This window comes from Oscarella lobularis, chromosome 4 (assembly GCF_947507565.1).
Source record: "Oscarella lobularis chromosome 4, ooOscLobu1.1, whole genome shotgun sequence".
In the NCBI taxonomy this organism is placed as follows: Eukaryota; Metazoa; Porifera; class Homoscleromorpha; order Homosclerophorida; family Oscarellidae; genus Oscarella; species Oscarella lobularis.
The window spans coordinates 2,159,771-2,172,692 of record NC_089178.1 but is presented as its reverse complement, the minus strand read 5'-3'; the positions used below and the strand labels follow the sequence as shown (position 1 = coordinate 2,172,692).

General features: G+C 43.8%; 2 protein-coding genes and 4 long non-coding RNA genes across 7 annotated transcripts; 2 read left to right on the top strand and 4 right to left on the bottom strand.

The window, feature by feature from the left end:
• Positions 1-100: 100 nt before the first annotated feature.
• Positions 101-1,256, bottom strand: LOC136185577 (uncharacterized). The gene is made up of 3 exons (XR_010669574.1): positions 788-1,256; positions 503-737; positions 101-448 (listed from the first exon to the last, which is right to left on the bottom strand). It is a non-coding gene; the product is annotated as an uncharacterized lncRNA (long non-coding RNA).
• A 1,757-nt stretch (positions 1,257-3,013) lies between these two features.
• LOC136185992 (uncharacterized) lies at positions 3,014-3,972 on the bottom strand. The gene is made up of 4 exons (XR_010669635.1): positions 3,777-3,972; positions 3,320-3,674; positions 3,221-3,270; positions 3,014-3,165 (listed from the first exon to the last, which is right to left on the bottom strand). It is a non-coding gene; the product is annotated as an uncharacterized lncRNA (long non-coding RNA).
• Positions 3,973-4,220: 248 nt separating this feature from the next.
• LOC136185991 (uncharacterized) lies at positions 4,221-5,789 on the bottom strand. Its single transcript, XR_010669634.1, has 2 exons — positions 5,096-5,789; positions 4,221-5,039 (listed from the first exon to the last, which is right to left on the bottom strand). It is a non-coding gene; the product is annotated as an uncharacterized lncRNA (long non-coding RNA).
• Positions 5,790-6,010: 221 nt separating this feature from the next.
• Positions 6,011-6,797, top strand: LOC136185990 (uncharacterized). 2 transcript variants are annotated; one of them, XR_010669633.1, is made up of 3 exons: positions 6,011-6,175; positions 6,237-6,315; positions 6,376-6,797. It is a non-coding gene; the product is annotated as an uncharacterized lncRNA (long non-coding RNA). The 2 variants fall into 2 exon arrangements; XR_010669632.1 differs by having other exon boundaries at positions 6,011-6,315.
• Positions 6,798-8,962: 2,165 nt separating this feature from the next.
• Positions 8,963-11,433, top strand: LOC136185661 (outer dynein arm-docking complex subunit 3-like). The gene is made up of 13 exons (XM_065972828.1): positions 8,963-9,073; positions 9,128-9,249; positions 9,311-9,391; positions 9,445-9,729; positions 9,791-9,913; positions 9,960-10,082; positions 10,142-10,187; positions 10,238-10,505; positions 10,564-10,617; positions 10,667-10,769; positions 10,825-10,980; positions 11,038-11,122; positions 11,174-11,433. The coding sequence occupies exons 1-13, from the start codon at positions 8,989-8,991 to the stop codon at positions 11,311-11,313; spliced, it is 1,671 nt and encodes a 556-aa protein (XP_065828900.1). The 5' UTR covers positions 8,963-8,988; the 3' UTR covers positions 11,314-11,433.
• On the bottom strand, positions 11,324-12,822 carry LOC136185662 (docking protein 2-like). The gene is made up of 3 exons (XM_065972829.1): positions 12,738-12,822; positions 12,343-12,682; positions 11,324-12,275 (listed from the first exon to the last, which is right to left on the bottom strand). Exons 1-3 carry the CDS (start codon positions 12,756-12,758, stop codon positions 11,461-11,463), a joined length of 1,176 nt encoding a protein of 391 aa, XP_065828901.1. The 5' UTR covers positions 12,759-12,822; the 3' UTR covers positions 11,324-11,460.
• Between the last annotated feature and the right edge of the window lie 100 nt (positions 12,823-12,922).

Below are 12,922 nucleotides of genomic sequence, written 5' to 3'. Positions count from 1 at the left end.
ACTTTCGTGATTGCAACACGGTCAGAAGAATAGTATACTGAAAGTCTTTCTCGGGTGAAAAGTTGAACGAACGGGCCTCTTTTCTCCATTTGGACGACAAAACAAAGAACACGCCCCCTCACAAATTTAAATATTTATCTCATAAATTCTTTCAAACATTCAGTCAGTGAGCGTAGTCCATCAAGGCAAAGGTAGTTTACAAAGTGCAGACTGGATCAGGCCTTTGCAACAAACAACTCTGCTTCACTCCTGTCAGTCACAGCTACGCACACGAAAGTGGGAACGTCTCCTTTCCTACGTGGCTGTCAGCTGGTGCAATAAACCGACTTTCTCTGCGTATTCAATCACGAACTTGTTTCACTGAATCCAACCAAGTGTAAAGCAATATTATTCTGGATATACGAAGAGAATCGAGAAGGAAAGAAAGGGCCACAGACACTAGCGCGCTCTAGGAACACTTTAGAATTAATTGCTTATTGAAAGAAAGAACAGAGCGTTTCACCATCTCAGAGCCTGTTAGGACAGCACAAGAAGATAGGTTTGGAAAGCTTTGTCCCGTGTGTTTGACTGACAAGACAGTTCTAATCCTCTGACGTCAGAGAGTCCGCTTTTCAGAGCCAACGCTGCTTCTTTTCCTCAAGTCAGGCGAACATTTTTCCAATAGAAAAACTCAGGTTCCTACTCTAAGACTGTGAGAAGCATATGCTGCTGAAATCATCCTAGTTTCACTTTCGTATCTCCACGAAAAAAGGTATCCTTTGAATAAAACAATATTTGCTTCTCTTACCCCAACTATTTTATATATCTCCATCATCATAATTCGCAAGATGCAAAATCTGCTGCGTCAAAGTCTGAACTCTGACCAACGAGAGAAATCAATTAACACGTTTCATGCACTACCTGTGAACCGGCCAAAAATAATTGATCGCATTTGTCCGTAAGGTCACAGAAAATAAATAAATACATACATACATGCTATTCGCAGATACTTGAAGTAAGCCAGCCGCGTTCGCATCAGAGGCTGCAGATTAAAACATGAGTTGCAGCCAAGATGATCCATACAAGGACGCCGATGAGATAAACATAGATATGAGGATTTCAGCAAGGCCAAGGGTGCGACGAAAGATGCGCTTCGTGGCCCTGGAGTCCGATTATGTAGTTCGATTATGCGATCGCCTTCGTCGACCTCTTTTTAGGAGACACTTCGCATCTCGTTATTTCATTGGACAAGAAGAACAAAAACAAACGCCCGGATAAATCGCAGTTACATCTTTTCGGTTCGATTGCGCCGTAGGCCCGTATAGGCTGTAGCAAAGTCCAAACCGTCGATGTAGCCATATGCATTAACAATTTTGTATGCCTTTCTTAGAATGCCCATGTCGCCATGACATGAAATTGCCGTGGTCTTGTGAAAACGGGGAATTTCTGTAGGTTGTAATTGTAATCAGACCGAGCTACACATGTCAGAGGCTTGTCAAATAGAACACTTCAACAGCAAACACATCAAACACAAACGCACGAACGGTGTACAAATAGATGAACATGAATCAAGTCTCGTTGTTCAGTTTTCTCAGCCCTGCATTTAATTTTTCTCGTTTCCGGTTTCTTCTTTTACTTTTTCAGCATTCTCGGTCGTCTGAAAGCGAAATGTCGCTAACGCTGCAAACAAAGGCAGTCTGATGACAAACCTTGTCAGTGATGTTGTCAAGATAGTCCTGCCTCACATCAACGGCACAGTCTATCAAAACGTGTGGTCTATTGTCAAAATGCTCAGTACTAAAACAAATGCACCATTCGCTCCACTGTTCTCATCATTTTCATTCTGTTCTGCTCCACTTTTGCTTGTTTCTTCAACTGGTAAACTGATTTCTTGTGGTCTTTCTGCCATGCGGTTGATTACACAGAGAACCCGTATCAAAGCTGTGTCGGTGAATTTCTCGTTTGAGTAGGTATTTCAAGTAGTCAGTACTGTCACGGCGTGTGTGGCTGAATAAAGTGACACTGGGATCTGGGAGTGTGCTGGAGTTTGTGATGTGGTGGCTGCAGAAAAAATTTCAACGGCACTAAAAACTAAAGAGAAAGTCAACTCCTTTCGACGTTATCCAAATTCTCTTCATACAGAAACGTCTTAACAGTAAGGGAACACCTTGCGACCATTAGACACAGACAAGAGACAATCGCCATTTTTCTCCCAGAGACAAATTCCGTAAAAAAAACGTGCTCCTGATCAGAAAAACGCTTCTCATTCAAGATTCTACCCTGGATGATAAGCTTTAGTAGATCGTTTTGATTGGAGGAGCCCCAATTGAGGTACATCTGGAAAAATATAAGATTTTTCCAGAAATAGTTATCAGTCCCCCAACGAAGCAATAAATAAGCCAATTGTCTGCCAAGCCACTGAGCATCCTGAAAGGAGATCATCTTCCCCGTCGAGCTTTCTATCCCAGAGTGGCAGTTTGACTGAGTAAAACAGAGAAGGTTGATACCCACGACGAAATAAAAATAGAATTTCTTTTGAGCTGTTCTTAGCAACACGCGCAACATGGCTTCCAGGCGACGATAATAGATAGTCCGGCACGATAGGCAATAATTAATGAATAGTCCTTAAGCTAGAAGGAACGATTTTGGATAAGAGATAGAGAATATAAGATGCATGAGCTCCTCGTGGAACTGACGAATGGCGGGGGACCCAAATCACTTTCTGGTTCCGAAGAACATCATAGAGATCGAATCTGAGATCGAATCAGAACTCATACGGTCGCACTGTACGCGAAAGTCTCTCGCATTCCTGATTGGCTAAGTCCAAGAGCAGATGAAACGCCCGTATTGAATTCTCCCAGCTTGCCTAATTTTTTTGCATGCGTTGCAATAAATTATGCATACAGGCATTGTGCGTCAATGAATATAGACGAGCGAAGCGGCAACTCATTTATGAATATCAGCGCAGCACAGAGAATTTCTGTGAACGTGATTCTACTCTGAAAACATTTGATTTTTCACGAAAATCCACGCAGAACAAGAAAGACAGGAAAAAATGAACGTCATTAGAATTCCATTGTCGTCTCAGTGACGGTCACGTTCCCTCTTCATCCTCTAATCATTCACTAATGGTCAGGCTTTCTTCATTTGACTCTGCGTTGATTTCGTTTGCGCTTTTTCTTTTCCCTATACAGTCTCGTTACATCGCACACATTCTAATACTAGCAGTAGAGATACCAACCTTCGGCGTTGACGAAGGATTGAGAAATTCATCTCTTAGGTCGCGGTCATCTACGAAAACGATGCATTGGTACACAGACAGCCTAAACCTGGATTTCACCGTCTTGCCCACAAACGCGTTTGTTCTGGGCCGAGTCAATCTCTTGCTTTGACGCATCCGCCTGTTTCGATTCCATCTACCCTTTGTGTACTATTTAGCCAATCGCAACTATTCAGTATGCTCATCGGCATTCTCGTGACCCATATATGCCACGCCAACGCGATACAAAAATGCCGTTTCATTATAAAAGATTCCTAATCATTTTTGAGGACATCTCTAACAACATTGAGAGTATAAGCAGAGGAGGGCAATTATATTGATTTCTCCCATCCAGAGGACTGCAGCCCCCAATTCCTCCTCTTTTTCACGAAAGGAGTTATGTATCCTTTGCCTTGGTCCTCGCACTACTATTGCCCTAAAAAATTTATTACCATCAAATTGCCACGCCTACGCAATCAAACGGGAAACGTCCTCGCGGTCAGATTGACGCGAGAGAGGGCGTTTGGTGACTACTGACCTCTATTTTCGTCGAATTGAAACCCGATTAGTCGGGGCAAGCGCAATTTTGCTGACGTCACACCGCAACGGGATTGCCCGTAGCGGCGCTACCGTGAACGACGAGAATTCGAGCGCTTGATCAACTTTTCTGCGTGCTGTTATTAGATAGGTCGGTTCCGATAGGTCCAAAAAACGTAAAGCAACCAAACCTCCGCTGCACGTGGAAAGGAGATTATTTGCGAGCATGCTCGCAGAAACGGTCACATGGTAGCATAATGGCGTCAGAATTCCTAGCTACATTTTTTATTGTTTTCTTTTTAGCTGACAAGAACCAATGCTTTACTAAGGAATTTTAAAGAAGAATGGTTTTAATTTGTATTTATTTATTTATCTATCTATTAACCTTTAATTTGTTTATTACGTTATAAGAAGAGAATGCTTGCTCTGGTACTGTACTACAATCTGTAATAGTGCTCAAGATTTATTTTGATTGGCAAGTCAACTACCTCATAATATGTGTGAACAACATCAAAGGCCCTTTATTATAGGACGTTACTGAATCCCTAGACCTTAGTAGCCAAACTGAAATAGATCTTCATCACTAAACGCGTTATCTGCAAGCAGCATCGCGTCTCTTTCTTCTCTGCCATTATTGCAATGAAAATTGCGGTGATCACGGCAATCAGCAAGCCATAGACTCAACAGAAGACATTCCAAGTGGTCTAGAACCAATCTAAGATAGAAGAAAGCCCTGTCCAATGCCACAAAGATGAGTATTATCGACATAAACCAGACAACGGTCGATCGAATCGTCCTTTGGTTTGATAACAATTCGAAAAAATATCAATGGCACCTAAAACGAGTTCTGTGCCGTTGCTTGTGTGTCCTACACAGCAATTTCCCCTTCCCTCAGCAAACAGTTAGTGAGAAACTGATGGTCATAAGACAGCAAGACCTCAATTAACCCACAAAAACATCTTTCTCCAAATGCAAACGGATTCAAGCAACTTTCAGTGCTTTGTACTGCTTGTCTTCATGTCGATATCGGTCCAATAGTCAGACATACGCTTCTTTTAAGCCGGTATGTGCAATGTGAGTGAAAAAATGCCACAATAGTCTCGTTTAGCCCTCACACTTGACTTCAGACAAAAAATTGATCTCAATAATAAGCTAATGCCTAACAATAAAATATTCTCATTGACGTAGATTTTCATTTTTTTCCGGCAGCCATCTAATAGTACAGTGCTGATTTTGGCAATAATAGTTAGTCTTCTAATTTGTTCTGAGTAGTCCAAGGAGAGAAGTAGACTTGAACAAAAGTGGTCAAATTCATCTCACTTTGTGCTTCGACGAGAGAGCGCCGTTTCTTCCCTTCCTTGTCACAAAACGGATTGTTGTCGTGGACTATTGCCAAAAACGGTACCAGATTGGCCAAATTTACCTTGAGATTCCGGCGAGTTCGATTGCAAAGAGACAAAGAAGCATGGATAGAGGAAGAAAATTCTCACGGTTCCGCTGTTTACGTTATCACAGGATCCATCTCAGACGATGTAGAGAGAACAATAGCAGCCGTCTAACTTTCAGGAGACAGAGAGCAGATCACGGAGAGCCTGCACCGCACGGCGCTTGCCCAATGTTCTAAGGGGGCTTGCTCATTCAAGTCACGTGGGCTAACATTTCGTTTTGAAAGAACGCTCTTCGTTACAACTGCTTTTCTTGCAAAGGCTTTATCTTTTATCCATTAGTTTCTGGTACAGTAGTACGGCGGTGGAGTCATGTGCAGTAGTGACAAGATAGCCTAATGCCAAAAGGCGAAGAGCTGTAAAAACCGTGGCCATCTTAGTTAGCTAGGGGAAACGCTCTGAGTCATAATCTGCACAGATCAGAAATGGGGCCTCCTTTCATCCTCGTTTTAGGCGGCAAAAATTGTTCACATACCTAAAAGACACGCCCACGAAAATAAATAATTTTCTGTATATTTACTAAATAATTCGTCAGAAAGAGGCGGTAGGATGGCAAAGAGAGTCCAGTACACGCCAAATCAGACAACCTGTGCTGTTGCTGCTATCAAGCCGTTCTAATTTCGTGCTACATCAATCTATTTGCATCAATATGGTTTTCCACCGTGGCTGACCGATTTTAGCCCAACTCATTTGAGACTGAATAGTGCGAAGGAGTACACTGTTTTTAAAAGTGAATGAGAGCAAGGAAAAATACTGAAAGCGACCTCAGCTAGCGCACTTTATATCCCGAACCAAGAGCCTGTAAGGGCCTGTACGTCATTGCGAACGCGTACACTTGTTTCAATACAGAGAAATAGCGTCAGAAACGTAGAGATGAGGACACGTGCAAGGAACAATTCCTGTGAAGGCTATTGACTCATTTCGTCGATGAGAGTGGATTCCAGCTGCCAGAATTGTATTGATTGAAATAACAGAACTTTTCCTCTATCCTCAGACAATGTTTTCATTCCGTAAAGAAGCGTCTGCGTGCCCCTTTTCAGGCAGCCCGAACAAAGTGAGTCGTCGTGTTTTCATTTCACTACTTCCTTACAGGATGTGAGATGACTGACGATAAACATTATTTTTACACATCGATTCTCTTCATGTCTGTGACAGAGGATGGTTCTACCCCAGAAGATGGTTCTACCCCTTAAAGGTATGACCCATTTTGTCCTGCGTTCAAATAGGAGACAATTCTAAAACAAATATTCAATACCGTACTTGATATCAGTCTTTCCAAGCAAATTTGACGTAAGTATACGTTTAGAGTCGGTGTCTAACATACCTTTCAATCCATACACATTGTTTATGGAAGTTAGAAAATCAATGCCACTATCTATTGATTAAGTTATTATAGATAATACAGACATTCTGTTTTAAGTGAGTCGATTTAGATAATGGCGCGATGCCAGAGCAAACGTTGAAGACATGAAAAGATATCAAATAATAAATGGATTATTCGGGTACGATTTGTTAGATGATTTTTTAGCAAAAGATTCAATTTTTATAAGCGTTTGAATACGAATACTACCGATGAAGTGCCGTTTGCAGAGCAATTTGCCAGTGGAACACAGACAGGGGCCCCCGACATGCCTGCGAACACTCCCAATGCCGGTCAACTCGTCTCACAGTTTCATCCACCTGGATGAATCGTCGCTCTGCAGCGTTTCGAAGATATTTCGATGCTCGATTTCTATTTGATTGATACCAGAAACACGACTCAGCCACCCGGATAACTTACCGTGCTACGATCGGCGGGCGCTTCGTACATCCTTCTGTGGCAAGCCACGTTAGAACGGCAGCAAGCAAAGACAGCAGTTGCGATCGTCTCTCGTTGTCTCATTTCGGAATTAATGCGCACAACTGGTCAAGAACCGCGAACGAAAAAGGCAAGGGCACATTTTTCTCAAGCACACGGACCTGACATTAACATCTAGACCTCTCTACTGACCATAGTGCTTAAAAACGACAAACATCTACTCTATAACACCAAAAAAAGTGTCAACGCGAGTTCTTGACACACGAGTTCTTGACACACTCGATCGTTCGTATCTTTAGAGAATTCTACACGTCTTCCGTCTTCTCTCTTTTCTTTCTTTTTTCATTCTTTTGGACTTTCTGCAAACATATAGGAACAAATGACGGCGACAATGGTCGCTACACTACTCAGTCTTCAGACCTCTTCCTTGTCAATGGCAATACCAAGGAATGCTGCACGGGGATCCTCTCTAAGGCTTTCTAGGGCAACGAGATGCAGGATTTTGTCGTATTTACGCACTAAAACTTGCCTCGTGCAACTGCTGCTTCTGGTGCAACTGCTGCCTCTGGTGCAGCTGTGCCACTGAGCGTCGCCATATTTGACCCCTTCTCAACGTTTGCCATTTCCGTGTTCCCGTATTTTGATAACACGTGAAGAGGCATCACAATCGTCACTGACGGCGACCACTGTCTGCGTGCCGATTTCACATTGTAATGCGACGTTAGAAGCTCTTTGATACTCTTTGTGTTACGTCGCGAAGTTCACCAGCGTAGCTGAGAGCTTTTGGAACGATCTGCGAGACACCAACGACTCAGGACAGCGGAGCAAAGATTCTGGAAACTAGATTCTATTAGATCTTGGCCTTGATTCTATTACCGGTAGATCTTGGCCTTGATTCTATTAGATCTTGGCCTTGATTCTATTAGATCTTGACCTTCAGCCATTTAGTGAGTGACAAACCACTGAAAATGGCATACACACATCTGTCTTCTCCTTCACGGCATACGCGCTCTGTATTTATTAGATTATACAAAAATTTGGACTAACGGACTCAGATGAAGACACCACCTCAAAACGAAGCGTAATAGCTGCATTATAAGAGTAATCCTTGTGACCATGGCTCCAAAATAGATATGAAAGTAGGAACCAGAATACGTACGAAGCGACGGATTATGAAAAGCTGGAATTGTAATAGTGACGTCAATCCGTAGTCTTTGCGCACTAAACAAAGACACGGTTGATTCAATTTCTACTTTGGTCCGAAACATTATTAGAATCGGTCAAAAAATTATTCTACAGTGTAAATTTGTGTTTCTTTTTTTATTGGAATGGCCTAGCTAGGATATCATCATAAGCATGAATAAAGAAAAACTCAAGACATCCTACAAATAACCCAGCGACAATATCAGTCAAGTAATGCCTACCTAATGCTAGTCTTGAAAACAAAATCAATATAGTCCACAGACAAATACCAAAGCAAGGAATCATTGAGAAAAAATGATGGAACACCAATCCAAGCAGGAAACCAAAACGAGAGGCGTGGCCAGAAGGAAACGAATAATCATCGACCTTTGACGGTAACATCATGTCTTTGGTATCGTATCTTGGTCGCGGTCGTCGAAATGCCAGCTTCAAAATAGCGGAAACGATCAGATCTAGCAGTATTCCTGCAGCAAGGTCGATTGTTACGTTCGATACCCCGTTCCATATGACGGCAGCAAGAGCGATTACAATCCAAATGGCTCCATGCCCTGAGCCTTCGATCGTCTTGAAGAAGGCCCGTCTTGGAGCCCCGATTCGAGCGCAGACAGCAAGTCGACTTGACAACGTAGCATCAAAATAAAGTAAGGTAGACACGAAGCCCATCTTGTTGTTCGTTTAGAGCAAAGGCTTCGCACTTTATATCCGGGAGTTCGGTCTTCTACGTAACGCACTTTGTCTTAGCAACGATTCCTACAGCAGAAATACAGATGGGGATTGATCAGCGTGGCGGCACGACTACGGCTCCCATTCAGGAGGAGATTGATGAACTACGACGCAAGATTTCTCTTCTTGGTGAGAGGCTTGTTTTGCGCCATTTTTGGCAGCATTCTACGCGTTCTTTTACAGAGGGAGATCAGAAAGCGTATTTCGAAAGTTCGGAATCAGTTATTGGCAAGAACAAGGCGATTATAGCAAAGATGAGAGTTGAGAACAAGCAGTTGCGCGCTCAATTGGCCAAAACGTTGGCAGTAAGTCGAAATTTGACACGAGAACGCGCACGAATTGTGACATTTGGGGATATTAATTAAGGGCGACGAGGTAGTCATATCGAACGCTTTTGAAACGGCCGGCAAGCGCCAACCACCAAACTTTAGAGGAATCTCAGGACGGGTACGTTTAGAATAGTGATTTGACACGAAAATCGCATCGTTTTCGTGATTCAGACTGCCGTATCGAAATTTGATCAATCTCTGTGCGAGAAAATCAAAAGTTTCAATGCCCTCCAGCACGAGGCTCGGCAACGCGAGAAGGCGTTGACCGATTTGGAGATCCAATTCCGGCAAATGGTCGCCGAAGCCGAAGAAGTCAAATCGAAAGACATCAGCGAGTCGGCCGACGCTCAGCAATTGAGAACGCTCGAGAATCAATTGGATAAGACGATGATTAAATTTAATGAAGCAACTCACATAAGGAAAACGTACGAGGAGATTGTGGAAAAGATGCTCGAGGTATTCGCTGCTGTTTTTTTTTGCGTACAGCAATAATTTGAACAACTCTTTGCCGATGTAGGAGAGATTGAATTTTGACAACAAAATTGCAGCTCTTGAAAGGGAGATAAAACGAAGGCTAAAGACTGTGAAGGAGTTGCAAGGAATGTATAATGATGCTCAATTGGCAAAAGATCAGACAAAGGTTTGTGGGGTGAAATGAGGGCTCTATTTACGAACTTCTTCTTTAGGAGGAACTTGGCCGTCAGGAGATGACAATGCAAGAGGCAAGAAAGGCACGTGAAAGGGAGTTGAATGAGTGCAAGCGTCAAGCCGACGAGAAAAAGGATTATGCGGATAGAGTCGAAAGACGGGTATGTGTAGATATACGCGTGTGCTTGCGTTTGTTTGGACCTAGATCGCTTGAATGTAGCTTCAGCACAATTCTCTTCAAGTGGATGAGCCTCACTTTGGAACCAGTCAGGAGTAGCGTTTTTTTGGTTTCGCCTTTTGATTTTTCTTTCTCTAGTTACGGAAGTGGGAACGCTCAAGTCATCTGAAGACGACGAGCACATTACGACGTACCAAGAGGCAATGGCGAAGATCAAAGAAGCGACGGGCGTGTCGGACATCCAGGAGGTCGTTCGTCGTTTCATGAGCCAAGGGGAGACCAGGAAGCATTTGGATCAGTTGAAGAGCGACAACGAGCAATTGCTTGTGAAACTGAGGGAAGAGAAAGAAAAACTTCAGGCTCAATTCGAAGACATGAAATATTCTGGAGAAGCAAAACTCTCCAGGTGATCTCTATAGGGAGGAAAAATGCACGCACGCAAAGTCAAAATATGTGTTATCTAGTGGGCAAAAAATGCTGGAAGATTTTGAAGTTCATTTGAAAGAAATGAAGGAGAAGTGAGAAAAAATATAGACACTTTCTGATTGACATGCAATGCATTCATAGACTGGAGACTACAAAGGCGGAGACAGATCGTTCAACGAAGACGCTGCTCAGCGTCAAGGCAGGCGTAGAGCATTTGTGCGAGAAACTTCAAAATTTGAAAGCCGTAAGGGAGAGAGCAAGGTTCAATAAATAAGGTCATGCATGGGTATCATGTTTAGCCCAAATCTCTGGCGCCTAAAGTTCCTCTTGATGCCGAAAGCGACGAGTTGGTGTTGGAAATGTTGGCTACGAGTGAGCAGAAGCTCGTTAAACTGGTTGAAGAGTTAGAGGGACGCAATTTGGATGAAGTCATGAAGGAGATGGAGGATTTGGAAGTGAGTCACTCGCCTTTTCTTTGAAAAAATTCTTCTAGAACATTTTTATTTTTTTAGTTCCGTTCTTCTGTTGAAAAGAGTCTTCCCGTCTTCAACGTGAGAGTAAAACTTCCGGAGGTGACAGAAAGGGAAGAAACCGAAGGTAAGAGAAAACGAGAGTGTCCGTGTACTGTGCATCAATTTTTTCCTTCAGAGGATTCCGAGAGCGGATCAGACGATGACGTGCTGACGAGAGCGTCACTGAAACAGTACGCTCAGGGAATGATAGACGCGAGAACGAAGAAACGCAAAGGAGTTCCAGCGGGAAAGAAGAAGAAAGGTAAAAAAGACTAACACGGTGAGCTCCACTCCAGACACATGTTGCCATAACAAAACACAAATATCCTAATCGCAATAGCATCCAGCATTGCATGTCAAATATAGAAAAAGTACACCAAAAATCTGTTACTAGTAGGCTACGTGTGAAGTCTATAAAAAAATCTAGGTGCTCTTCTCTGGTGGCTGAGGAGCCTGTTCCGCGGAGAGATTCTCATAGGAGCGGTTGCCTGAAGATCTGGACATCGGTGGGAGCGATCTGTCGTCGGGAGGAAGTGGCGGCGGTTCCTTTTTCTCCTCGCTTGCGACGGAGGCCAGAGCCTTTGATCCAGGCGTGTGTGCATAAGCGTAGGCACTCTCATCCAGCGAGACGTTTCGCACGGCCGATTCGAGATAGGCATTGTCCCCGGTGGACGAACCGAGGCGAGCGTATTCCTCCCCGGTTGACGAACCGAGGCGAGCGTATTCCTCGGAATTAGGAGGCGCTTTGACGCTAGTGCGCTGCATTGAAGAAAGTGTGTGAGAATAGCCGGCCGATTGAGCGTCCGATTCCGGTACCCCATCTGGCACCCAAGTTTCAAATTTGAGTCTATCATAGACGCCCTCGCTATCGGTTTTTGAATTTCTATCGGGAAGGGGCGGGTCTGCTCCACCGTCTCCTGATTTCTGTTTGAAACTTTTCCTCACTTGCTTCTTCACCATTGCCTCGACGGTATCAAACAAGACGCCTTCCTCGTCGGTTAAAAACGAATATTTTCCTTCTCCTAGCGGCGCCTTTCGACCGGCTTCAAAACGAAATACGCCTTCATCACAAGCGTAGCGACGCAGACATCGCAGGGGCCAGCGCGCAAGCAATGTCCCATTGACCGAATTAGCTAAACAAATCTGCTCTTCATCGACGTAGAGACGGCACGAACCGAGAGCTCCAATGCGACGTAACGATTCTTGTTTCTCGGGCTGCACGTCAAAAAAGCGCGCCGCTAAAAATATCACAACTTATGACGTCAGAAATAAAAACCCTATCTAATCGCTATCTAATTTACTGACAGTGCGAGACGGTGTCAGCGACGGCGGTCTGCGATTGAAGAAAATAGATCCATTCGTCCATCAATTCCCTACTGTCCGTTGCCAGGCGATAGACTTGCTCGAGCGTTCTCACTTCGAAGTGGAATTTGTCGCTACGAGACGGAAAGGGTCCGAGCGATTCGACCCGATAGTTGGCGAGGAGATTGAGAACGCCGCGAGGATTCTGTTTCGCTATGCTCTTCTTTGGATCTTTGTAATATTCGAGCGATGCCGTCTCGCTCGAGCGGAATCGTTTCAAGACGAAGAGATACTTTTTCCACGATTTGGGATCGTCCGTCTTTTGCTGCAGTTCCAGAACGCCCTGAATGGTGTCGTTGCCCGAAAGGAAGCCCCACTAGTCGAAATTCGGTACGAACCTTATAGACGACTTCGACCATCTTCGACAGAGTTTCTATTACGGTGAAAAACGACGTAGAAACCGACGCGAAATGCTCCAAAGCATATTAGCGCGCGTTAGTAATGCCAAGACAATTTAAAAAGGCAATAATGAATTTTCGCAAATTTGACTGAAAACCGAAAACTACAGTACATTTCTATTGTA